The sequence below is a fragment of the Diceros bicornis genome, chromosome 15 (genome assembly GCF_020826845.1).
Source record: "Diceros bicornis minor isolate mBicDic1 chromosome 15, mDicBic1.mat.cur, whole genome shotgun sequence".
NCBI lineage: Eukaryota > Metazoa > Chordata > Mammalia > Perissodactyla > Rhinocerotidae > Diceros > Diceros bicornis.
In genome coordinates this window covers 26,931,071-26,957,744 of record NC_080754.1, presented here as the reverse complement: position 1 = coordinate 26,957,744, position 26,674 = coordinate 26,931,071, and the positions used below count along the sequence as shown (strand labels likewise).

General features: G+C 47.8%; 2 protein-coding genes across 3 annotated transcripts in view; one reads left to right on the top strand and one right to left on the bottom strand.

Moving 5' to 3' along the window:
* The window catches only part of MUC4 (mucin 4, cell surface associated), a 79,305-nt gene extending 72,576 nt beyond the window's left edge, over nt 1-6,729 (top strand). For both annotated transcript variants that reach the window (XM_058555548.1, XM_058555547.1), the window contains 6 exons: nt 889-1,068; nt 1,501-1,574; nt 2,717-2,781; nt 2,864-3,102; nt 5,138-5,300; nt 6,233-6,729. In XM_058555548.1, coding sequence (XP_058411531.1) covers nt 889-1,068; nt 1,501-1,574; nt 2,717-2,781; nt 2,864-3,102; nt 5,138-5,300; nt 6,233-6,428 — 917 coding nt within the window. In that variant the 3' untranslated portion in view covers nt 6,429-6,729. The remainder of the gene's footprint in view (nt 1-888; nt 1,069-1,500; nt 1,575-2,716; nt 2,782-2,863; nt 3,103-5,137; nt 5,301-6,232) is intronic.
* A 9,565-nt stretch (nt 6,730-16,294) lies between these two features.
* On the bottom strand, nt 16,295-25,571 carry MUC20 (mucin 20, cell surface associated). The gene is made up of 4 exons (XM_058555546.1): nt 25,472-25,571; nt 20,433-22,043; nt 17,950-18,041; nt 16,295-16,368 (listed from the first exon to the last, which is right to left on the bottom strand). Exons 1-4 carry the CDS (start codon nt 25,569-25,571, stop codon nt 16,300-16,302), a joined length of 1,872 nt encoding a protein of 623 aa, XP_058411529.1. The 3' UTR covers nt 16,295-16,299.
* Between the last annotated feature and the right edge of the window lie 1,103 nt (nt 25,572-26,674).

The window sequence follows — 26,674 nt, the reverse complement described above, 5'->3', positions numbered from 1 at the left end:
ACAGGTGACACCTCGAGGGCCCAGGACAGCCAAGGGCAAACCGTTTCTCTCCCCTTTCCAGCCAGTCTTGAGGATGCTCAGTATGGGTGGGTATGGTAAGGTGTGACTCTAAAGGAGAAGAGATTGTACAGGCATCGGGGAGAGGCCAGGGCAGAGCAGCCCTGAGGCACTGATGGGGATGACCCAGGTCAAAACACTGAAGATGGCCTGGAGAAGGGTGGAGACTTCCAGCAGCAGCCAGGGAACCAGAGGCAAGCTGGGGCCCTCAGGCTTCTCAGGGTCTTTAGAGATGCAAGGCCCGGGGTCTCCATATCTCCCAGTCAGGGCATTTGGAGGGGCGGCCATGGGCATCTGGTGGCAAGGGTCCTCATTTTTCCCTCGGAGTCCTCTTCCCACCACTCTGTTTCTCCCCCTCTGAGCCACTGGAGTCATGATGAGCGAGACCTCAGTGAGGCCTCCACCAAGCCCCCTAAGGCACCCACATGAAATCTAGAGACCACTGTGTCTTCTGAGCAGAGGCCAGAGTGGGTAGAACCACAGCCTTATACAGGCAGAAAAGGGGATGGAATTGGGAAAGCAGGCTGATGGGCCCTTCTCCCTCCAGCCTTCTGGGTCTTTTCTTGATGCGGAGGGTCTGATAAACACTCCATTCCCTCAGCAGAAGTGGGAGGATACCTACCTGGCAGAGGAAACGGGTTGCCCAGCAGAGAAATGTCTGGCAAAGGGAGAAGGATAGTTTGGGGTTCAGAGTGGCCCACAAGCAAAACACAGATTGAGTGGGTTTTGGGGGAAAGAAACCAAGCCTGTCCTAGGAGCAGCTTTCCATGGGCTGGCGGCTCCACCCTGCTGCCCAGCCTGGTGTTGCTGACCTCTCTGCTCCCTCTGTAGCTCTGGAGAACTCCTTACTCTGTCAGAACAAGTCCTGCCCTGTGAATTATTGCTACAATGACGGCCACTGCTACATCTCCCAGACTGAGGACTGTCAGCCCGCCTGCACCTGCCCCCCAGCCTTCACCGACACCCGCTGCCTCTTGGCTGGGAACAGTTTCACCCCAACTGTCAGTCTAGGTACCACCAGATGCCCCCGTCATCCCCACCTCCACACTTCTCTCGCCCTGGGGGAAGCTGGGGAACTCTGAGGGCCAGGGCTAAGTCCCTCAAACTCACAGGACAGAACTCCAGTTACTCTCAGGGGGTGGTAAGTTGCAGGCTGTGGGAGCTAGTCGGGGGCAGCTGTCCCACAGGAACCATGGGCCTGAGCAGTCTGCTGAGCAAAGACTGCAGGTCACCTCCCGGCTCAGCGAGACGAGAGTCAGGGAAGCCCTGACCGTAGTTGAACGAGCACTAGGTGAGGGTCAGCAGACTCGGCCACTTCTCCTGATTCCTCTGGTGACCTGTCCCTGTGGAATGTGGTGGTCTCCCTGAATGGCCCAATGGCCTCCCTGGGTAAGTCTGGGTAAACCCGTGAGGTGATTATGAATCTGCTTCTCCCATCTCCAGAGCGTCCCTTAAGAGTCATCCAGCTCTCACTGAGTGAAGAAGAAAATGCCTCCATAGCAGAGGTCAACGCCTCGGTCAGTGCTACAGACCAGCTCTGGGTGGGGAGGCGGGTCTGGGCATATTCCGGGTGGGGCCTTAGCCATCGCTTGTGTGTTCTGCATCTCATCATCCATCTAGATTCAATTGCCAGAGGAGGCTGGAGTCCCCTGGGGTGGAGGGGAGGTGAGGAAGGCAGGAAGCCCCAGGTCAGGGACCTGGGAGGGGGTTGGAATAAGCAGCTCACAATGAACAGACTTTAAGGCGGCCGCATCACCCCAGTGTATTCTTCTGAGCATCCCTCGAGACCTGCACTTGGGTATATTACATGGAAGAAACACGAGAAGGCATTTCACCTCCAGGAAGCCTTCCCTGACTTCCCAGAGGGAACCAGGGGCCCCCCTCTCCCTGGCTTCCATGCCCCTGTCCATTCCTTAGTCACAGGCAAAGGAACACAGTAGTTGAGTTATTGAGGCTCTAGAAACCTACTTGGGTTCAAATCCCAGCTCTACCGCTCACTAGAGCAGGGGTAATAATTAGATAAATTATTTGATGTCTCATCTGTAAAAATAGAAATAATAATAGGACCTATGTCAGTGGGTTGTGTCAGTGTTTAAATGATAATGTATGTAAAGCACTCAGCACGGTGCCTGAAACACAGTAAGTGTTCAAAAATTATAATAGTAATAATTCCTACTACTACTAATACAGCACTCCATGGTAACATCTGTTGACATTTGTCTGTGGGTCTTGGAGTATGGACTATTCCTAAGTCACCTTGACATCCCCAGTGCCTGACCACCCCCTAGGTCTGACTAAACATAATCCACGTTCAATATACATGCCGGTAGAGAATGAGTGGGTGAGTCAGGGATCAGAGGCAAGGTAGGGGCCATTCTTTTCAGATTCTCCCCTCATAATAAGAGGCAGAGAGGGTGTGGGGGGTTGGTATGTAAAGTCCTTCACTCACCAACAAACTTTTGTTAAGCAGGGACCCGCTCCAGTCACGGGGCTAGGCTGGGGTGTGGGGATGTAAAAATGAATGAGAAATGTTCTGGGGGTCCTGGGGCTCACATTCAAAGAAAGAAGCATACAGGGATGAATAGATGCATTAAAGTGGGAGGGGTCTCCTCTCTGGACTGGGCCTCACCCCCACCACCCACAACCCCCTCTGCCCTAGGTGGCCTACAGACTGCGAAACCTGGAAGTGCGAGCCTTTCTCTGGAACAGCATCGTGGAACAAATGTAAGTGGGACTGTCCCCGCCTGGTCCCCGGCTCCTCCCCCTCACCCCTGACTTAGCTTCTCACTGTGCCCCTCCCACACAGCAATCCCACCCAAGCACTGGCCTCAGGAAGCACCCTTCAACACTGGAAGGTCATCTCGGTATTCCAGTACCGCCCTCGGGGTCCCGTCATTGACTTCCTGAACAACCAGCTGATGGATGCAGTAGTGGAGGCCTTCTTACTCCAGACCCCGCACGGGAGGTGGAAGAGAAGTGAGGGGCCCAGGAACAACGTGGTCTTCCACCCCCTCTCCAGGGGAGACGTGCGCAGTGTGATGGCTCGTGAGTCACTATCTTGGGGACAGTCGGGGCTAGCTAAGGGAGGAGGTACATGGAGGGAGCCTGTCACAGATCTTCAACCCACACAAACCCACGGCAGAAAAGTATTCTCCAGAGGGCACAGACAAGAAGCAAGTTAATTTAGCTTTTTTGTTTGTAATTTTTGACAGAAATTGTAAACAGTGTACCTACCAGCTTTCTAGGTTCAAGAGCAGGAACACAAAATACTGCTTGGTGAATCCCCGTGTGTACAGTATCACAGAGCAATTACTCCAACTGCTGCCTTCCTGACCATCAAAGCTAATGGTTTTCTTTCTTTTCATAAAATTGTTAATGATTTTGTTAAAATGCCATTGCATTTCATAAACGCAAACAAGGAGATCCCTTTTGCCTTTGCCCTCCAGCTGCAGGATATTAAGTTGAAGACTGGAGACCTGGCCCAGCGGCAGAGATATCTCCTCCCTGAAAGGGTGTGACCCTGTGCAAAAGCCATCCCCAATCCAGCCCTCAACACCCCCATCTGGAAAATGAGATGAGATTTCTGAGGTCGCTGTCAGCTCTGACAGCCCCTGATTATCCCGGAATGGGAATGAGATAGGTTGGCAAGCTTGCTGGAGAAGGAAAGTAATAGTCCACCCTGTGTGAGGAGTGAGACAGAGAACATGCCAAACCCAATAGAAGATGCAGTATTACTTAGGTCCAGGACCAACAAGAGCTTCTTAGAAGCTCTTAGAAGCATGCGGGCTAAGCCTTCCCCCTCCTGGGGCCACAGTGTGAAATCCTCTGAACTATGTGTGTGTGGTAGGGAGGAGGGATGGGCATAAGGGAACAACTACCCCAGATCTGCCTCTGCCTTTTGTTAAAAAAAAACAAGAAACCCCCACAATTTTTGTTATGCAAGTACAATGTTTATTGTAGAAACTTTAGGAAACACAAATTAACAAAAAGAAGAGAAAAAACTCACCTGTAATCCCAATCCCCAGAGACAAATCCATTTTGCACATATCCTTCTGAATTTTCTTTTATGCATAGGAACCTTCACACATATCAATTTTTTTTTACAATAAAGGGATCAAATTATACCTAATGTTTGATAACCTCCTTATCACTTAAACAATTGTGAACATATTACCCTGTATATTGTGTACATATTCCCATTTGATATATTATTTTTTAATATGTTTTAATATAGTGTGTTATAATATAGTTTAAATAGAATGTTGTACTCACAGTGACTCTGCATTGAGTGGTTACTGTGTCAGGCAGTGGACTGACTACTCTGCATGTTATTATCTCATTTAAACTTCACAGCAAGGTGGGTGTTATTATTAGTTTCCTTTTATTTTTTTTATTTTTTTTTAAATAACAACCATTTTTTGTGTGTGTGAGAAAGATCAGCCCTGAGCTAACATCCATGCTAATCCTCCTCTTTTTGCTGAGGAAGACCGGCTCTGAGATAACATCTGTTGCCAGTCCTCCTCCTTTTTTTCCCCAAAGCCCCAGTAAATAGCTGTATGTCATAGTTGCACATCCTTCTAGTTGCTGTATGTGGGACACGGCCTCAACATGGCCAGATGAGCGGTGCGTTGGTGCGCGCCCGGGATCCGAACACAGGCCGCCAGTAGCCGAGCGCGCGCACTTAACCGCTAAGCCATGGGGCCGGCCCTACTGTTTCCTTGTAAAGATAAGGAAACTGAGGCTGAAAGAGTTAAGAAATTTCCCCCAAATCACACAACTAGTTAGTAGTAGAGTCAACTCAGGTCTGGCTGACTTGGAAGCATATGCTCTTAAACCAAAGCATTTCCCATCCCGTGGTGCTTATTGGTTACACAATATTCCCTATGTAACAAAACCTCTTCTGTTAAAAGTTGCTGCTTTTATAAACCATGCTACTCTGGACATCCCTGCGTGTACGTATTTGTGAGCTTTTCCAATTATTTCTCGGGATAAATGCCTGAAAGTGGAATTCTAGATTGAAAAGGCATAGATTTAGGGTTAATCGATTGCTTTCCGTGTTCATCTGTGTCCTACCTCACAGTGAACGTGAGCACGCTGGAGACTTACTTCAAATGCGATGGCTACGACGGCTACCGCCTGGTCTACGGCCCCCACAGCGGCCTCACCTGCGTGTCCCCGTGCAGTCAGGGCTACTGTGAGCACGGAGGTCGATGCCAGCACCTGCCCCAAGGACCCCACTGCAGGTGAGTGGGCAGGAGGCCGACGGCAGTGCTGTGAGTCCAAGCTGGGCAAAGACACCGCAAAGGGTCCAGAAATGCCGTGGTACCCCACCGTGTCTGAAAGTTAGGATGGTTCCCTTTGTAATTGAGAGAACAGGGATCAGGGAAAAAGGGACAATAGAAAAGAAGATGTATGAGTGCCCACTCTGTGTAGAGAATAAGGATGCTATATTACTTCAGAAACTCAGACTAGCTGCTCGGTGGGTATTATGACCATTTTAAAGAGTGGCAGGATACCGGTTCCAAAGCCAAACTCTTCCACCTGATTTTGCTTCTCCGGTGGACCCCCTGCTGTCTCCTTGCAGAAGAAGAAGGCGTGGTCTTGTGTCTAGGCCCGGCCCAGCCCCTCCTTAAGGGAACCAGTCAGGAGAGGCCCTCTGAGACTGGCGCGGTACTGTCTCGCTGGTCCATCAGCAGTTTGAGGGCTCCCGTGAAGGGGCGCACTAGGTCTGCAGGCCTGCTAAGGAGGAGAAGGGCAGCGCCACCCGGGCCTCCCGCCGTGTCAGCGCCCTCCGTCCACCCTCGTCCCCACTGCAGTTCCAGAACGCCCCAGCCCTCTCCTCTCCAGGGTCCAAGGAGGGCGGCTGGAGCCGAGGGCCTGGCGCAGCTTTCGGGGGCGGGGCTGGGTTTGTGAGTGCGCATGCTCCCCTGTGGCCGGCCCTGCCCCCTCCCGCTGTCCCGGTGGAGCTGAGCCTGGGTGGATTCTCACCCGCGCCTGCCTCGTTACGCAGTGGCCCCGCTTCATCCCCGCCCCAGGGCTGACTCCGCCTCTTTCCCCAGAGAGGGGCCCGGCCTGTTGGGGAAAACCTCGTCTGGCCCGGGCGCAGGGGAGGGGTTGGGGAGGCTGGGAACCCGCCTCCCCCGCTGCTGATCGCGTCCCCTCTCTCTGTCCCCAGGTGTGTGCCCTTCTCCATCTACACGCCGTGGGGCGAGCGCTGTGAGCGCCTGAGCGTGAAACTCGGCGCCTTCTTCGGGATCCTGTTTGGGGCCCTTGGCGCCCTCTTGCTGCTGGGGGTCGTGGTATTTCTGGTCCTGCGCTTCTGGGGCTGCTCCGGGGCACAGTACTCCTACCCCCTGGACTCGGAAAGCTGAGGCCTCGCCCCAAAGGGGCAGCTGTGGCCTAGATACCTCAGGACCCACCCCAGCCTCACCTGCCCACTTCCAGGCGCCCTGGCTTTGGGGAGACTGGAAAAAGGAAGGTGACTGAAGGCGATTCAGGATTCTTCGAAGAGAGTAAATAATGGGAATGAATAATAATAAAGACAAGACCACACCTTGTCAGTAGACTCAGAGGCGGACAGGAAGAGGCCATAAAGACCTGCTACATAAATGAATGGATTCTCACACAAACATACCCACGAGGACACTGACCTACACACACACACACACACACACACACACACACACACACACGCACACACGTGCACATACCGGAGTTAATAATGGGGTGATGGCTCTAAGTTAAAAACCAAAATGCATTTGCGCTCAAAACTCTTCAGTTTACTTCTAATTAAAGTCTATTTAAGTAAAATCTTTCTGACTTGTGTTTCCAAAGCCATGGATTCCATTCGTGATTTTCCTCTGGTGGCTGAAGGGCTAGGCACAGGGGGTGGAGGAGCAGAGGTGGGTTGGACCCAGTCCTGCTTCAGCCCTCAGTTACTCCATGTCAGGAAGTTCAATTGCTCCAGCCCAGACTTGGATCCTCACTTCAGCCTCCACATCACTTTCTTCCCCTCCCGGCAACACAAGCCAAGGCCATGCCTTCTGAGGAGGATGGTAGACATGCCCCCATATGGAGCATCCCCCACTCTCTCCGAGGACCCCTCCCTCCTTGCTGGTCTTTGTCCATCAGTTTCAAGAGTATAAATACGCAGTGCCTTTTCCTGTTTGGTTCCTGTCCCCACTGCCTGTGTTCCCTGGAGGAGGGGTTAAGCCGTTTCAGCTCCGTTACCGGGAACCAACTCGAGAAGCATGCCACCCACCCCATCCTTAGACCTGGGGTACGCAACCCCTGATACACTTTTTCTGACCTTCCCTGGGCCCCAGGCGGAGTCTTTTGAGCTTCTCCACCCCACAGTTCCTCAGGCCCACTCTGCTTGTTTCCAGCAACCTGATCAGTTTCCACCTTGTCCTTTTCTCCTAGCAGGCAGAACTTTACACCTACCTGGTGTAACGACTCCAACAACAACTGGTCCACAATGCCTGTGTCTAGAGCACCTCAATTCCAACTCTATGCAGAAACTGGGTACCTGCCATTTGGTCCTAAATCCCAAATCAGTGAAGAGAGAATCTGATTGGTCCAGCTTATGTCAATTGTCCATCCCTGGTCCAATCAAGTGTGGCCATAGGGTAGGAAAGGAGGTCACATGTCACAAACCTGGTGCTCAGGCTCACTCTTGTAAGTGAACAAGTGGTGTTGGAGAAAGTTCCCAGCGAAACATGATCTTTGATCTGAGCAGCGACTCCAAACAGTCTGCTTTACATAGAGAATGACTTCTCCTAACAGATGAATCCCCTCTCATGTGTACAAGGCTGTGGCTTTACCCTCCAAAGTGTAATCAAGTCTCCATATAAAACCACATTCATTTTATCCCAGTATTCATTTATCAAAAATTAAGCACATAGCCCAAATCAGTTAACTGGTTAATTCTACCAAACATCTCAGGAAGAAATTCTACCAATTCTCTATAATCTCTTTCAGAAGATTGAAGCAGAAGGAATACTTCCTGACTCATTCTATGAGGCCAGTATCACCATAATACCAAAGCCTGAAAAAGACATCACAAAAAAAGAAAAGTATACACCAATATCTCTCATGAACATAGATTCAAAGATCCTCAACAAAATATTAGCAAATCAAATCCAACAATGAATAAAAAGAATTATACACTGTAATCAAGTGGTATTTATCCCATGTATGCAAGGCTGGTTCAACATTCAAAAACCAATTAATGTAATCTATGACATCAACAGACTAAAGAAGAAAAATCAATTGATCGCATCAATGAATGCAGAAAAAGCATTCGACAAAATCAAACACCCATTTATGATGAAAACTCTCAGCAAACTAGGAACTTCCACAGATAAAAAAAAATCTGCAAAAAACCTATAGCAACATCAAACTTAATGATAAGAAACTCAAAGCTTTCCAGCTAAGGTCAAGAACAAGGCAAGAATCTCACCTCTCACCACTGCTTTTCAACATCATACTATAAATCCTAAATAATTCAATAAGACAAAAAAAAGAAATAAAATGTACACAGATTGGGAAGGAAGAAATAAAACTGTCATTGTTCACAGATGACATGATCATCTATGTAGAAAATCCAAAAGAATCGATAAAAAACAAAACAAAACAAAGCTCCTGGAACTAATAGGCAATTATAGCAAGATTGTAGGATACAGGATTAACGTACAAAAGTCAATTGCTTTCCTATATACCAGCAATGAAGAAATGGAATTTGAAATTAAAAACACATTACCATTTACATTAGCAACCCCCAGAATGAAATACTTAGGTATAAATCTAGCAAAATATGTACAAGAGCTATATAAGGAAAACTACAAAACTGATGAAAGATCTCAAAGAACTAAATAAATGGAGAGATATTCCATGTTCATGGATAGGAAGACTCAATACGGTCAAGATGTTAGTTCTTCCCAACTTGATCTATAGATTCAACACAATCCCAAACAAAATCCCAGCAAATTATTTACAGATATTGAAAAACTGATTCTAAAGTTTATATGGAGAGGCAAAAGACCCAGAATAGCCAACTCAACATTGAAGTAGAAAAAGAAAGTCAGAGGACCTACACTACCCAACTTCAAGACTTAATTTTAAGCTAAGTACTTTATAAGCTACAGTAATCAAGACAGTGTGGTGTTGACAAAAGAACAGACAAATAAATCAGTAGAACAGAAGAGAAAGCCCAGCAATAGACCCCGATAGGTCAGCCTCGTGGCCTAGTGGTTAAGTTCAGCGTGCTCCACTTTGGTGGCCTGGGTTTGGTTCCTGGCCGTGGACCTGCATCACTCATCAAGCCATGCTGTGGTGGTGACCCACATATGAAATAGAAGAAGATTGCCACAGATGTTAGCTCAGGGTCAGTCTTCCTCAAGCAAAAAGAGGAGGATTGGCAACAAATGTTAGCTCAGGGCCAATCTTCCTCACCAAAAGAAAAAAAATGAAATACCTCTGTGCACCTCTTAGAATGGCCAAAATCTAGAACGCTGAAAACACGAAACACTGGTAAGGATGTGGGGCAAAAGGAACTCTCATTCATTGTTGCTGGGAATGCAAAATGGTACAGCACTTTCAAAGACATTCTGACAGTTTCTTACAAAACTAAACATACTCTTACTATATGATCCAGCAATTGCACTTTTTGGTATTTACCCAAAGAGGTAGAAAACTTATGTCCACACAAAAACCTGTACACATATGGTTATAGTAGCTTTGTTCATAATTGCCGAAACTTGGAAGTAACCAAGATGTCTTTCAACAGATGACTAGATAAACTATGGTACATCCAGAGAATGGAATATTGTTTGGCACTAAAAAGATATGCGCTATCAAGCCATGAAAAGACATGGAGGAACCTTAAGTGCATATTATTGTGTGAAAGAAGCTGAGCTGAAAAAGCTACATACCTTATGATTCCAAGAATGACATTCTGGAAAAGGCGAAACTATGGGGACAGTAAAAAGATTAGTGGTTGCTAGGGATTAGAGGAGAGGAAAGGATGAATAGGGAGAGCACAGAGGATTTTTAGGGCAGTGAAAATACTCTGTATGATGTTACAATGGTGGATGCATATCATTATACATTTGTCAAAACCCGTAGAATGTACAACACCGAGAGTGAACCCTAATGTAAACTATGGACTTTGGGTGATAATGATGTAGGTTCATCAATTGTAACAAATGCACTCTGGTGGGGGATGTTAATAGTGGAGGAGGTTGTAAGTGTGTGGGGGGAAGGGGATATGTGGGAACTCTGTACTTTTGGCTCAATTTTGCTGTGAACATAACACTACTCTTAAAAAAAACAAAGATTATTAATTTAAAAAATAAAAATTTAAATAAAAATAATTAAACACTGTTGACCTAAAACAAATAAACAGCCAGTTATTTCACCAGCAGAATGGGTTTACTGGGGAACAGCAAAGAATTGCAATACAGGACATGCGGTCTGTGGTGAACCACAGGCAAATCCAGAGAAACAAAGGAGAGAAATGTTCTTTTATGATGTTGGGAGGGCTGTTGTAAAGGAAGAGTCCACTGGAGGAGACTGGGAGTTCTAAGTGTGGTGGCTTTTCATTGGCTGAGTTATGTAAGTCTCTCTTTGGCTGAGCTGTTGCTAGGCAAGGAGGAATTTCTCCCTTCCTTCTGCTGGGGTAGTAAGTAGTATCACCTCCTGTGGGAGATGCAAGGTAAGTCTCTTCCTGTTGGAGTCTATAGTGTGTGTTAAGTGGCATGTGCATGAGAGTTCTCTCTTCTGGCCTCCTGACTCGATTTTAAATGAGGTTTTCATTTATTAATTTTCATGGCACATATGGCACTGGGGAGAGACTGGGTGTGGAGTGGGGGGCATTGTCCAGCAGTTAGAAAGAAGGGAATGTAGAACAAGGAGAGAGGGCCAATGCAAGCATGGTGGACTGGTGAGACTGCCCTTGCCCTGACCATTGCAATCCCAAGACTAAGTAATGGGATGAGCACTTTGAAATGTGACTCAAGGTCAGGGAGGGGAAGGCTGTCTTTTAGCATAAGGTCCAAAAGCTACATCTCATCCTAGACCCAGTTGAGGACTCTTGGCAAGGGATTGACCATGCTGTGCAAGACATGGTAGTTATAGACACTTTGTCTCATCAAACGTGGGGAAGGGAAACCTGAAAGAACAAAAGCAAGGTGACAAATGGGGAGCAGGGCCACCCCATACCCAAAGTCCTTTCCTCACATCTATCTTCAGACGCTAAGCTTCTTCTCCTCCCACTGAGCAATGGAGGGGAAGTAGGAAGACAGAACATGTGCGATAGACAATCTTGCAGGAGGCGGTGGAGATGTCCAAAGTCTAAGAGAAGATTGGGGGCTTGCTACAGAAGAAGGAGACCCACAGACTGGGAAAAGAGAAGAGGTGGGGACACTGGTGGGTGAGGAGGCGTTAAAAGTGAGGTTGTCAGATTTAGCAAATAAAAATACAAGAAGCCCAGTTAAATTTGAATTCCAGACAGATCACAAATAATGTTTTAGTATGAGAATGTCCATGAAATATTTGGAACATCCATATATTTAATAAAGTATTCATTGTTTATCTGAAGTTCTAATTTAACTGGGTGACCTGTATTTTATCTGTCAACTTAGTCAAAATGGATGAAGCACTGGGCTCGTAGAGGAAGGGTGTCATGGGAAAATAAGACAGTGTCTGTAGGGGACACCCTCCTCTGGCTGGGAGGAAAGACCTCTCTGTGAATGGTGCAGTTAGATCAAGCACACACAACCGTAAATCTTCATCAGCTCACTCCCTGGCTCTGTGTGGTTTGGAGTCTGTCACTTATGCACCTGGAATAAGGAACTGACGGACCCTTCTTCAGGGTTCCAGGCATGTGTTTGCTTGGCAGAGAGGAGGAGGCAGACCACCCACGCCCACCCCTGGTGGCAGGCAGCTGAGACACCCTCAGTGGATGCTGGGAGGCAAAGGGAGCTGTCTGGGAAGATGCTTGGCCAGAGACACAGATTCCCTTGCCCATCTTTCCCTGTTCTCAAAAGAGACTTCTAGAAACTCTGTGGGCCTGAGGCAAGCAGCTTTTAATGACCAGGATGATGAATAAATAGATAACTGGCATGATATACCAATGGAAATATTTATTGATATCAAAAACGATGCCCACTCCCTTGAATTTAGGGCACACCCATAGAATTAGTTACCATTCACTGCTTTCCGCTCATTGGCAGTCAGTCCCCCTCACAAGGGGTTAGGGAAGGACTGGCTGTGGCAGAAGCTTCTGTTGAAGTCTCTTGTCAGAAAAGTTCCACCTCACGTTGTCCTCATCATGGCCTTGCATTTTTGCCTTCTGAGTCTGTGCTGAGTCACAGGGGACTTTAGACAGGCCATCTGGTTTGGGTCCACACCCACCTTTGTCTTTGTGAAATATGTGGCATTTTCTCCTCATACACACACCTTTGAATCTTAAGTAACTGGAGAATTCCCTCCAGGCACTTCTGGTTCTTGCTGGTTTGGTAACATTATTTCCATTGACTTGGGTCACCTTTAGTAATTCTCATTCTCTGTCTCTCTCTCTCTCCCTCTCTCTCACTCACACGCACACACAAACACACACACGTAAACATTATTATACACTTTAATTCCCAAATGCATCCCATGGTTTAGAAATTTTTTGGCTTCCAATAATAACAGTAATTAGCATTGTATGTACATGTATGTCCTTATACGTATGTAATTAAGGTTAAATTATCCATTTTATCAGGTATCACCGATTTGAATAAGTGCAAAGCAAGAAAAGAAAAACTATTTAAGAATTGGATTTATATAACGGTGGTGTTATAGTCATCTATGCAAACTGCTCTCCATTCATGCCTACTTACAGTGTAGCTTAATAATAATTATATCATTAAGTTTGTATTTTGTTTGACTTCAACACTGAATGCCATTTTCTTAATTCTCAGAGCCCACTGCCCATATTTCACGGTTGTCTGCCCACATGGCCATCATTTCAGTCATTTAGCAAACATTTGAGTGCCCTCCATGTCTGGGGCTGTGCTAGGTTCTGTGGCGACAGAGATGAATACTGCATGGCACTAGTCCTAAAGCATGTATTATTTAACAAACTTGTAAATAAATAAATCATGATAAAGCATGTTAAGTGTTACAACAGAAACATAAAGAGACTACGAAACTAGCTCCTCTTTGGGGAATTTGAGGAAAGCCACGATGAGGAGGTGCTGAATGAACCGGGCTCTAAGCGTGAATAGGAGTTTCCCAGACGAAGGGACCAGAGGGAGGGAGAAAATTCCAGGGGCAGGAATCATGTGTGCCAACACTCTGAGTCAATGCAGGTGTAACTGAGAAGTATTGAGAAGTTCCCTGTGGAAGGAACATTGGATACAGGAGATGGGGCCATAGGACACAGAGCCGAGAATGTTGGCCAAGGTCATATCACAAAGACCCTTGTTTACAAAGCTGCAGATTTCATCCCGTAGGTAGGAACAGGACTAGCTTTGATTTTGGAGAGGAAAGCTCTGGAGACAGTGTGAAGAGTAGTTCGGAGAGAAAAAAAAAAAAGATGGTTTCATCTTAGGAAAATAAAAGAGAACAGGATAATATGTCACGAACTTCTTTCCATGTTAATAAATATACATCTCAACGACACTTCTATAGATTGTATAAAATAACTCTATTATTAAGTAAAGAGCTACCTCAGGATATCTTATTTGTGTTTTGTTTTGTCTTTTTCTTTTATTGGCTGTTATAAACAGTTCTGTAATGAACATATTTATTTGTTGATCTTTGCACAGATTCTTAATTATTTCCTTAAGATAAACTCTTAGGAAGGAAATTGCTGGGTTAAAGGAACGCACATTTTTAAGGCATTAGATAAATAGTCAAATTGTCCTCCAGAAAGGAGGCACCAATTTCATTCACACTTGCAGTGTTTGAGGGCCCTTTTCCCCACACCCTCCTCAATATGGATTTTATAATTTTTATAAATCTTTACCTATTGACACACAATAAGCGATTTCACATTGCACCGTTTTTTTTGCTAGTGAAGGCAATGTTTCTTTTTCATGGAAAAAAGCACTTATATTCCTTCTTTTGTAAATTGCCTGTTCTTACCATTTGCTCACTTTTCTACTGGTATGTTTGCCTTTTTATTGCTTTGTAAGAGCATTTTGTATATTAAGGACATTCTGGTTTTTCCATATACGGAGTAAATAAGTTTTTTCAGATCGTTATTTCTGTACATGTCTAACCTCCTCTACTAACTGTAATCCCTGTGAGAAGAGACATCTTTGAATCCCCCATGGAACACAACATAGTCTCTCTTCTATTGTAAGTGCTCAACAAACATGCCGGGATGAATGTTTGAATTATTTTTGTCCAACCCACTTTATAGAACTCATTCTGCCCCACTCTGCAAGAGGACGGGGGTCAATCAAATACACATACTCTCTTCGTTGAGAGCAATATCCAAGTTGTCTTGTTGTTTCTTCATTCATTTAACAAATATTTACTGAGCACTTTTTATGTGCCAGGCACTGTCCTAGACTAGGGAGATTGCAGTGAGCAAACTCATGCAAGTCGAGGGAGATAGACAGTAAACAAGACAGACACATAAAATATGTGTTATGTTCGGTTGTGATCAGTGTTATGAAGAAAATCAAAGCGGAGGAGTGTGGTGGGGCAGACCACTAGCAGGTTAAGTAGGTGGAGGAGTTAGCTGAGTGGATATCCAGAGGAGAAGCATTCTAAGCAGACTGAGCAATACGTGCGGAAGTCCCAAGGCAGGAGCATGCATTCAAGGAACAGCCAGGAAGTCAGCGCGGCTGGAGTGCAGGGAGCAAGTTAGAGCGGCTGGTGGAGGGCTGCAGATTGTGCACAGCTTTGCAGGCCATCATAGGAACTTGGCTTTTTCTCTGAATGAAATGGGAGTTTGGAGCAAAGGAGTGACATGGTCTGCCTTACATTATAAAAAGACATCTCTGGCTGATGTACTGGGACTAGACCGGGGGTAGGGGGCAAAGGTAGAAACAGGGAGACCTGTTAGGAGGATATTTGTAATCCAAGTGAGAGATGATGGCAGCTTTGACCAGGTGAGAGCAGTGGAGCTGGTGAGGAGGGGGCAGATTCTGGGCATATTTTGATGACGGTAGAGCCAACAGAATTTCCTGATGAATTGGATGTAAAATTCAGAAAGAAACAGGAATAAGAGAGTTCCAAGGATTTGGGCTTGAGCATCTGAAGGATGCCACGGACGTTAACTGAGATGAGGAAGGTGCAGCCAGAGCAGGTTTAGGTGAAAAGATTAGGACTCTGATTTTGGAAATGTTGAACGTGAGGTATCTCTTAGACCAAGAGGAGAGGTTGAATATATACATTAACGTTAATCGTATACAAGAGGTGGGATTTTAGAAATATTTTCTTCTTCCCGTTTCTTTTTTTTTTTTCTTGGTCCTTTTGAATTTTTCAAATTTTAAAATCATGAATAAGTTTTACTTTTACAACAGAAAAAAATAAGCTACATTTAACTTAAAAAATAGTAACATGACTTATGAGCTATGGGGAAGGAATAATTGAGTATTGCAGACTTTCTTTTAAATCTGCTTGCATCCAGAACTTGAAATTCAAGTCAATTCAACATTCTCTATGATTCTACTGCAGGCCAGGCACACTGCTAGGTTCAGGAGACACCGAGATAAACAAGTAGGGTCCCTGCTCTGAAGGGGTTCACAGTTCAGCAGGCTTAAGGGCCAGCCTCAGTAAGTGCTGTAATCAAGGTGCAAACCAAGAGCTGGGGAGCGTGAAGGAGGGAGGCAGCAGTGAGGATGCACAAAATCCCTGTGTCATACAATGTCAAAAAGCATACAGGTCAAATAGATGACCTCTGGGCCACACTGAGTGTAATTTTAATGTAGAATGGAAGCACACAGTGGGCGACAGGTGGGTGATCAGGTCACTCTTTACTGAAACACAGCACACGTGCCAAGGGAAGTCCAAGGACATCTCTGGAACAGGGCAGCCCCCATCCCCACCCACATGCAGTCAGGCCTATGTGAGCCAGGGTCCCGCTACCAGGTCTGGGGGTAAGGGCTTAGGCCAGCTGACCTCTGTGGGAACCTTCCAGGTACATCTCAGCGCAGGAACGTGGCTCCAGGCCAGGCCTAGGCTGTAGGCAGCTTTGTCCTCCTTTGGCACGCGGCCATGCCTGGCTGCAGCTGGTGTTCCTCAGCCTCTCCTGACTCGCAGCAGGGAGACTTGGCTGGGAGGCGTGTGGGCCTGCAGTGCACGGCGGAGCTGGAGGGCAAGAGGAGCAGGTGGTGCTTCCAGCGCATATGGCCCGTGAGCTCACCACAGGCCAAGGACAGGAAGGGACAGCAGGAGAGAACGGATGAGGAGGAGGGCAGCACTTCCTGAGCCTCCTGCAGGCTGGGCCTGGGCTGGGTGCTTCATGCACATTATGTCGTAGGATTACTGTGAGGTACTATAAAGCAGGTAGTACTAGACTCGTCTTATAAGGGAAAAAAGTAATATGGAGTCACTTACCCAAGGTCACACAGTTAGGAAATGGAATGCACACCCAGATCTGTCTGGCTCCAAAGCTGCTTGTTTCTCTGAGCCCTGAGCCCTGTGCCAGTGGCCAGCGCCTAACGAGAACTGATGCCCAACTCCCCCATTGCCTGGCTCCTGCACCTCAGCTCCTGACCTGCTCCCATCTCCCTGACTTCTTTCTGACCCCTGGAATAGCTTCCAGTTTGGGGGGCTCAGATCTGACACAACCCTGGCTTCCCTCTTAGATTAGGACTCACACTTGCTACTTTGACTATCATGTGCAGTGGGTATTTGTCATTTATCTGGCTGTCCTCCTTCAAAACCCTGTGCCATGTTCAGAGAACTCCTTATTATGGGAGTTCCAATGGGCCCCCTTTCCACTAAGAGAACTTCAAGGGCCCAGATATTCCTTCTTCCCGTCCCCCAGCAGCAAGATGTGGGCCCAAGAGCTAGGCTGAGCTGACCTATTCTAACCTTGCAATGATTCACACCAACCCCCAAAACCTTGATTCCTGAATTTCACCACTGGAAGCTTTGTCCAGTGATCTGGATTTTAGGAGAATTTTCCCTACTTGTTGTACGAATATATCCCGATCTTGTTCCGCATCTAGAGTGTACATCTATGGGATATTTTCTGCCTAGCATCCTTATTTCCTTTGGGGCCTGTCCTTCCCATTCCATGTGGTTCAGGTCATGCTGTCACTCATGGTGGCTCTTGCAGGCCAGTGAGATCAGTCCTTCCTTGGTATGATATGCAGATCTTGGGAGAAGGAAATACCTTGTGAATCTTGGGCTATCACAGCCACCTTTCCTTACATATGGAGAGAGACTCTGAAGAATGAAGGGAGCAGAGTGGAGAGAGAGAGAGAAAAAGAAAATCCTGATGATCATATTTGAGCTGCTGGATCCAGCCATGACTGAAGTTGGCACAGCCACTTCTAGGTTTCTCAGCCAATACCTTGCCTTTTCTCTGTAAGCTGCAATGAGTTAGGTTTCTGCCATTTGCAACTAAAAGTCCTGCCTGCCCATTAATATCATTGACCTTCTCCCAGGGGCCAGAGAGCCTGAACTTCCCAGGGCCTGAGGAAATTGGCAGTGAGGGAAAGAGTTTTTTTACATAGCAGAGAAGGGAAATTCAGAACTCAGGAAAAACAGGCAGAAGCAAAGCCAGGCCAGGATCCTTAGATTTAGCTCCTAATACCCCAGGAGAAACTAGATCCCACCCAAGTGCAGCAGTTGCTCTTTTGTATCCTGAAGATCTTCCCCAGAGCCTCCAAGAACCTCTCACTCTCCTCTACTCCCCTGGCCCAGAAAGTGCCCACTCACCTGCTGCATCAGCCTCTCTGCCACTCTGGGGTCAGTGAGGTCTTCTGGGGAAGCCACACTTAGCCGCAGGAGGAGGAAGCCTCCATCCCCACCTGCAAGTTGAGAACAGTAGGAAGATGAAAATACAGGTAAGTCAGTTCAGGAATCAAGACGTGACTGTGCTGCCCAGCCCCTGTTCCCCCCTGCACATATGTGCTCACTCTCACATGTCAATGTGTCTATGTTCAGATGGGATCTCACATTTACTCACTGCAAAGAGAAAGAGGATTCCCTCTCCAATAATCGGGCCCATTGTAGTGTCTTCCCAACAGGAGTGAAGGAAATTATAGCTAAAGGCCCCATCCACATTCAGAAAACTCAAAAGAGTAGTGTGAGGAAGGAGAAATGAAAGTGGATCTAGAATGTTCTCAAGGCTTAGAGGTCCTGGATGGGGCTGTTGGGAAAGGACCCAGCTGAGAAGAATGCAAGAGAGAGGCGGCTCTCTGAGGGGTGCCCTCAGCCAATTCCTCCAGCTCTAAATTGGTAGAGGTCTTTGAATCCAGCCTTCCCAACTTAGCAGATCTGTAGGCAAGTTCTGTGTTTTGTTGAGCTCTAATTGGCTTGCCTCTACCTGCCACCTTGGAGTCATTTCTTCCTAACAGAACACAGTAGAACTGATCCAGCAGTTGAACTCCTAGAAATTTGTTCTACAGAATATAATACACATGTGGAAAATGTACGATTTACTGCAGCACTGTTTGTCATAACAAAAACTGGAAACAACCTAAATGTCCATCCATAGAGGGCTAGTTCAATAAATTAAGGTAAAACAAAATGGAATACTGAGCAGCCATGAAAAAGAATAGCTTCAGGGGCTGGCTCGGTGGCACAGTGGTTAAGTTTGCGCACTCCACTTCAACAACCCAGGGTTCGCAGGTTTGGATTCCGGGCACGGACCTATGCACCGCTTATCAAGCCATGCTGCAGCAGGCGTCCCACATATAAAGTAGAGGAAGATGGACATGGATGTTAGCCAGGGCCAATGTCCCTCAGCAAAAAGAGGAGGATTTGCAACAGAAGTTAGCTCAGGGCTAATCTTCCTCACATACCCAAAAAAAAGAATAGCTTCATCTCAGAGATCTGTGTTTATCATATGCTCCATTTCCATATGCATATTTCATGCCCAGAAGAGGATTCACAAGGAAGTGATACCATCGGTTATGTGCGAGAGGAAAACTGGGTAGTTGGGGGACCGCACTGGGAGAAGACATTGCATGGTGTACCATTTTTACCTATCGAATTTTAAATCATGTGAATGTATCATCTAATCAACAAATAATAAAGAAAACTATTTTAAAATAAAAATATATTAATAAAATGGGCTTTTAAAAATAAAAGCACAACAGGAGACTATGAGTTTTGGAATCAAACAGACTTTCATTTGGAATCCCACTGTCGTCTTTTACCATCTTTAAATCTGTTTCCTCAGCTGTCAGATGGGGTAATAATACCCACCTCATAAGATGGCTTGGAAAGTTTAATTAGAGGAGATACCATATGCTAAGCTCATAGTGCACTGCCTGGCATCAGAGAGAACATTCAGCTGGTGCCAATACTTACTGGTTGTGAAATATTTTTATATCCCCTCTGCCTGGAATACAAAAGATACTCAGTAAGGTGATCGTGATTAGTATTTTTATTTCACCTCCTCAGAAAGGCAGGGCAAGCTGTAGATACCGCAGGGATGAGGTATGAGGACAGAGTGAGGGAAGTGGAGGTGGAGACTACGGGCTGACCAGGAGTAGGCTGACCAAGCAGCCTCTGACAGGAGACTTCTTCCCTGAGAATTATCTGTTGTCTCAGAGAAGTAGCTTTAAACTCCCAAACATTTACCCAGTTTATTAATTCATTTTAAGTCACCATCTATGGCACCAACCTCAGCAAGTACATCCAGCGAGCCCCACTTTCACGGGGTCTCAGCTGCTCAGAGGGCAGCAACTTGGGTCAGATGCCCACATGTTGCCCCTCTGTGTGGCTCTGGCTGAAGAAGACGCTTCTAGAGCGTGAGCGCTGTGTCTTTTAAATAAAATGTGGGGCCTTCCCTGGTGCAAACTAGTTGCTTAACAGTTAACTTCACAGAAGGGCTGAGCTGGCAAGGACCTCATTGCTATCCATTGCAATCCCCTCCAGCTACTAGTGGAGAAACTGAGGCCCAGAGAGGGAGAGGGACCTGTCCTAGGTCACTCAAGTTGTTAAGAACAGAGCCAAGATCTCAATCCATTTCTCCAAACTTCCAGCCCGGTATTCTTTCCATACACCACCCTAACTCTGCTTGTTACTGATTTTGGCAAGCACCACTAGAAGATCATGAAGAGGCGACACCAGAGACAGGACTCAGAATAGGCACCCAGATCCTTCCTTCCTTCCTGCTCCTTAAGCGTGTAGATATCCTGGAGACTCCAAACCCCAAATCCCCAAAGATCACACATTGGGGAGCCACTTACCTGCAGTAACTTCTGTGGTCCACCTTGTCTGAGCAGTAGGGGGCATGGCTGTTGGGGGCTTCCCTCTGGCGGTGCTGGCTGTCTTCAAGGTTTTCGCTGAGGCTGTGGTCTTGGCTAAGGTGATGTTTGTTTCTTGGCTGCTGTAGGCTGTAGTCAGATGGACAGAAGAAAGAGGGCTCCTGCTGATGGGGATGGGCACGTTGGTTGTGCTGTCTGTGGTAGAAGTCTCTGAGGGTGTGGAGCTCATGATGGTGGCTACTTCAGAGAGGTTGCTGATGGGGATGGGCCCATTGGTTGTGCTGTCTGTGGTAGAAGTCTCTGAGGGGGTGGAGCTCTTGACGGTGGCTACTTCAGAGAGGCTGCTGATGGGGACAGGCCCATTGGTTGTGCTGTCTGTGGTAGAAGTCTCTGAGGGGGTGGACGTCTTGACGGTGGCTACTTCAGAGAGGCAGCTGATGGGGATGGGCCCATTGGTTGTGCTGTCTGTGGTAGAGGTCTCTGAGCGGGTGGAGCTCTTGATGGTGGCTGCTTCAGAGAGGCTGTAAACCGTGGCAGGGGAAGTCACTTTGCCCACTGTTGACCCAGCCTCTGTGGACATTGTAAGTGTTCCTGAGACCTCAGTGTGGCTTGTTGTATCAGCAGAGAGGACTGAGATTTCTTCCCAGGGATTCATGCTGAATGTTGCCAAAGTTCCACTGGGGCTGGTGGCCTTGGCTGCTGTTGTTGCTCCTTCTGTGGTGCTATTAGCAGTGAATGGGGTCTCAACTGTGGTATCAGGTGTGGCTGATTCTGTGGCACCAGCTGTAGACAAGGTCTCCGCCGAGGTTGTGGGCTCAGTGAGGTGTGATTTTGCTTCAGTGGAGTTGGGCAAAGCTGACATCTCAGGGGTGGACAGGGCCTTTCCTCCTGTGGGGCTGTGATCTACGTCTGAGGTCCCAGGGATGGTGGCAGTTGTTTCAATTTCTATATCGCTGCCACTGGTAACCTCAATGTCAGTGTTGGCGGAGGCAACTAAGGCTTTAGCAGGAGCTGTGGTGTCAGGTACAAGGGCTTGTGAGGTGGTGGTGGCTGGAACTGAGCCGGCAGAGAAGGCACTGTCCTTCAAGGCCAGGGCCTCGGCTTCTGCGGGGGCGCGAGCCAATGTCAAGACATCAGGTGTGATCCTCTTTGCCTCTTCAGAGCTGTCATCAGAACAAAGGGTGTCAACAGCAGCTCTCAAGAGATCACTGCCTATGACAGTCTGCACTGCGGTCATTCCAGTTCTTCCTGTGGGGTTGTCACTTGTGGCTGATGTCTCCACAGGAGTGGTGATCACAACCATGAACTTGGAAGGTGTTATTTTTGTGAGGGCCCTGGTCTCTGTTGCAAGAAAAATGGCCTTGGTTTCCCCGGTCTCTGCTTCTGAAATGGTGCTGCCCGGGATTAAGGTCCTCTCAGAGGTCTGGGTGCTCAGGATTTGAGTTTCCAGAGGGACGTGGCTTGGTCCAGAGGTCTCGGCGAGGTCGGTAGTCTGGAAGACTCCCTCTGAGCTTGTCCTGAGCGCTGGAGTCACAGCAGGCACTTCTGTGTGGTTCATGGTCACCAAAGGGCCTGGTCTGCTGGTGCTGGGGCCTGTATTGGGCAAAACCATCTTTGTGAGCCATGATCCCAGTGGACTGACTTCACACAAGCTCTCCTGTTTATGGCCTGGGCACTGCTGGGAGGAAGTGGGGAGAGGGAGTCGCTTTTATATATATATACAGGGAAGAAGGAGGCAGTATCAGGAGGTCCCATATGGCAGCCCCGGAACTGGGACCACCCTGACTGATGTCCTCTGATGGCCCACTGGAGCCAAGCGAGCCCCAGAATCTGGTTGAGTATTGGTCTGAAGCCATCAGAGAGGGTGTGCAGGGTCAGGATCCAGCCTCAAGGGGGAGCAAAGAGGGCAGAAGTCCAAGTGAGCCAAGAGCTGCAGAGCAGGGACCACGACTCTCAAAATCTTCTGAAAGAATCCTTGTCACTTTCCCATGGATACTTTTCTCATCCATCAAATGTTTCCCCATGGAAGTAAAAAACCTTTCAAATACAAGAGACATCAGTGGTTTTGTGTTTAGACGTAGCTGAGAGGACTGGGGGAGAGAAACCTCCAGAGACAGTGTGGGTAGTGGCTGCCACAGAAGGGAAGGCAGCAGGCAGAGTCCGTGGGGCTCTAGCAAGGGAAAATGGGCAAGCTTCCCATCCCCGCGCAAGCCTCTCCTGAACGTGGGCCTGAGACAACAGGGATGGAACACTAGAACGACAGAAAGGATGTACCAGGCATTTTCCACAGGTAACAGGGAGCCAGGTGAGGCAAAACTTCACTTTTTTTTAGAGAGATGCTGCTGGCATTTCTCCATAGGGTGGAACGTCTCTGTTCACTTGACTGACCCTCTGAGGTTGTGTGAATGGAGGGCCAGCGGGCACTCACCACCCCAGTGGAGGCTACAGCAGGATCTTTTATGGCTGACAAGGGTGCCTCCCCTGTCTACTGAGGGGGACGGGCTCTCTCTCAAGGAGCCTCTTGAGGACAGTTGCCAGATTTCACAAATAAAAAAAAGGATAATTAACAGGATGCCCAGTTAATTTTGAATTGAATTTCAGATAAACAAGGAATGATTTTAACAGCAAATAACTTTGTTAGTATGTGTATTTCTCATGCAATATTTGAGACATACTTATACTAAAAAAAACTTCATTACTTGAAATTCAAATTTAAGTGGATGCCCTGTGTTTTAGCCAGTAACCCTACTCTTGGAAGGAAAAGGATCAAAATATAACCCCCTCTTTTGGGGATTCTGATGGTTTGGAATAGTCTTTACTGAGACCTACTGGCCCAAAAGTACCCAAGGACCCGAAGGAGGTCCAGGACCCTTTGGCCACCTCTATCCAGGGTTTCAGGACCGGGCCCCAGGTCCTCAGCTTGTCCTCCTGTGCCTCCCACTGAAGAATGAAAGAACACCGGCCCAGGAAGCAAGAGACTGGGTTCAGCCCCAGGTCTGTTGCCTTCTAGCTCTGGAGTCCGATGATGTACTGGTTCGAATCCTGACTCTGCCTCCTACCCTCTCGGCCGCTCACTAGACCTCTTCTAGCCTCCATTTCCTCCCCTGTGAAAGAGGGTCACATACCTGCCTTGCCATGTGGTGAGCACCGGAGGAGAAGGGGAACAGGAACGCTCTTGTATCCCAAGCCTGCAAGGGGTTATTAAGCATCCCTCCCTGACCACGTCCTCACAAGGAGTCACCTGAGAGCACATGACCTATTTGAATACAGCGAGAATGTCAGGCTGTACCCACGTGCACAGTAGGTGGGTCAGGGCATTCGCTCTCTTTACTTGTCCAGTGCAGTCTCACCACACACAAATCACGCTTTTACAGGCCTCTATTTTCTTCTCCCCACTTCAAAGCCCGAGCTAGCTCTCTGAGTCTCCTCCCTCCCCACGTGGTGGAGGCAGAGCCTGCCTGCGTCAGCCCGCGCAGGCTGAAGCCCAAACAATGGTGCCCTTGGGGTCTGACCATGGACCTCCCGTAACACATTTTCTTCCTTTTCTGGGAGCCCCTTGGTGTCACCCTGCTGTGAGACCTCCTCATGCTTCCCAAACCATAGCCTCTTCACAACCCCCCACCCAAGTCTCTTACTCGCCAGGGGTCTTCCCCAACAGAGCAGAGCCCAGCAAGGCCTCTACAGCTCCAGAATGTTGCAGCTCCCCCGTCTGTTCCTCACATCAAACTGGTGGAGAGGAAAGCGTGTGCACTTTGGACCTGAGTTTGAGTCCCCTGTCTGCTACTTGCTCTGCTGCTTCCCAACTGTGTGACCCTGGCCAAGTCTCCTGGCTCCAGGCCTGCATTTTCTCATCTGTGAAATGGAGCTAGGGGTCCCTATTTCATAGTGTTCTGCAGATTACATTAAATTAAATGCAAAATGTGCGGCACAAGCCTGGTGGATCATGAGTACCTGCAGGAGGTGGTATGGACCAATGGTTAGGGATGTGTGGAATGACATCCTGGCTCTGCAGATGAGTTAATCCTGGTAAGCCTCAGTCTCCTCACCTTTAAGGGAGGGGGCGGAGGGGAGGGTAAGAATAAGAATCGTATCTCTCTCATAGGGTTATTGTGAGGATTAAAAAGATAGTGGGGCTGGCCCAGTGGCGTAGTGAAGTTCGCAGGCTCCACTTTGGCGGCCCCGGGATTCGCAGGTTCAGAACCCAGGTGCAGACCTGCACACTGCTCATCAAGCCATGCTGTGACGGCATCCTATATACAAAATAGAGGAAGATGGGCACAGATATTAGCTCAGGGCTATTCTTCCTCAGCAAAAAGAGGAAGATTGGCAACACATGTTAGTTCAGGGCCAATATTCCTCACCACAAAAAAAACACAAAAAACAGAAAACGATAGTGCATGAGGGTATATGGGAACTCTGTACTTTCTGCTCAGTTTTGCTGTGAACCTATAATGGCTCTAAAAACTAAAGTCTATTAAAAAAAAAAGATAATGCATGTGACAAGGTTGGCACAGTTCCTGTTACAGATCAGTGTTAGTTCTTTTCTTTCATAAAAGCCCTGCCTCTCGCAGAATCCACCTCCCCAAGCAGTCTGTGACAGTCACACTTTTCACACAAAAATTGTTTTTTAAAGGAAATCTGTGCTAGGAAATAAACCTGGAGGAGTCAGAATCTTGCCAAGCCACATTCTTTGGCTTTAGGCAGATTTATTACCAGGCCACACCTACCTGGCCCCCCACCCTCCCCACCCCACTTACACACACCCCCACAGGCATAAAGACACACCCACAGCGACCACACAATGATGTCGCTCATTCGTACACACCGGACCGCATCATCGTACATGCCTGAGCTGACACATTGCTGTTTGTACAACAATAGTAATATTCCACATATAGCTTTGTGATTAATTATAATTAACCCAAGAGAGCTACCCTCACCCACAAAGGCTGCCAATAGAGAAACTCACACACAGAGCCCTACCAGGAGAGAAGCCCACAGGCCCCCTCTTGCCTCCTTACCTGCAGTGCTCCCGAGGGCCCCGGCCACCCAGCAGCAGAAGAAAAGGGGCAGCGCCAGGCTCCAGAGAAAGCCCATCCTAGCTGGTGCTCCGGCCATCATTGCCCACAAAACTGCCCACTGCCTCTCACTGCCACCTTTTCCTGCTTCCTCAACCCAGGGAGGAGGGGCGGGCCACCTGCCTTGGCATGACTGGATAGTTTCCAGGCTGCAGCCAGGTGATCACAAAGGCACAGGCTGAGAGCTGGCAGGTTGCACATCAAAGGCTGTCAGTGAACTAGCCCTCCTGTCCCCATTGCCCAGTGACCTCTCCTCTCTGAAGTTTGATTTGAAGATACGGAATCATTTCCACACTGATGTTCACTCCTTTGGTGCCGCAGCCAGGGAGGCCGTGGAAGATGGTGTTTCATACACATTTCCCCCTTCCCACAACACTTCCCCCACCCCATCCCCTTGTGCATGGGGCTTAGGCTTTTACTTAGATAGACCTGGGCTTCATTCCTAATCCTAGATGTTATTTGCTCTATGATCTAGGGTGAATTAAAGAACGTTTCTGAACCGCAATTTCCTAATCTGTAAAATGGGCATAATTCTTACTTCACTGGGCTGTTTGGTGAGGATTACATGAGATAGTAAAGCTCTCACACAGTGCCTGCTACATACTGGGTGCTCATTGAAAACATGTACACCTTAGGTGCTCAATAAATGAGAGCCCCACCGTCCACTCCGATCCTCAAGCAATAGAGAGAAGGGAGAGTGCCCTGAGGTCTGGAGGAGAGAGCTCTCCAGCGTGGGGCAGGACTCTGATCTCTAACATCCTCCCATCTTCACATCCTGTGATTCTGCCTCCCAGTCAGAGCCAGGACCTTGTCCCTGGGCCAGACTGGAGGTGCGGGTGGGGAAGGCACTGACTGGGAGAAGGGAAAGGGTGAGTGTGCTGGTCTGAGTCACAGGACATGGGAGGAGGGAAGTGTGAAGGTGAGGCCTTAGGGAAGCTTAGGGGATTTGGCCACAAGAAGGGGAAGGAGCCTGCAGGATATATTTCCAAATGCCCTAGAGAAGAATCTTACCCCCTCAAGCAGCCAAGGTCAGGAACTGTTACAGCCACAGCCCAGTGGCCAGACAGGGTACCTTGGGGATTTCAGGGCAAGCGTTTTGTGATGAAAGCAGCTCTGGGTAGAGAGCTGCTGGATCGGCATCAAGAA

Bases quoted from the DNA above. Each gene is read 5' to 3' on its own strand.
- MUC20 (XM_058555546.1), bottom strand. From the start codon at position 25,571: ATGATGGCCGGAGCACCAGCTAGGATGGGCTTTCTCTGGAGCCTGGCG. The intron at 22,044-25,471 runs GTAAGGAGGCAA...TGCCCAATACAG, and splicing joins GGCCCTCGGGAGCACTGCAG to GCCCCAGCACCAGCAGACCA. The intron at 18,042-20,432 runs GTAAGTGGCTCC...CTCAACTTGCAG, and splicing joins GACCACAGAAGTTACTGCAG to GTGGGGATGGAGGCTTCCTC.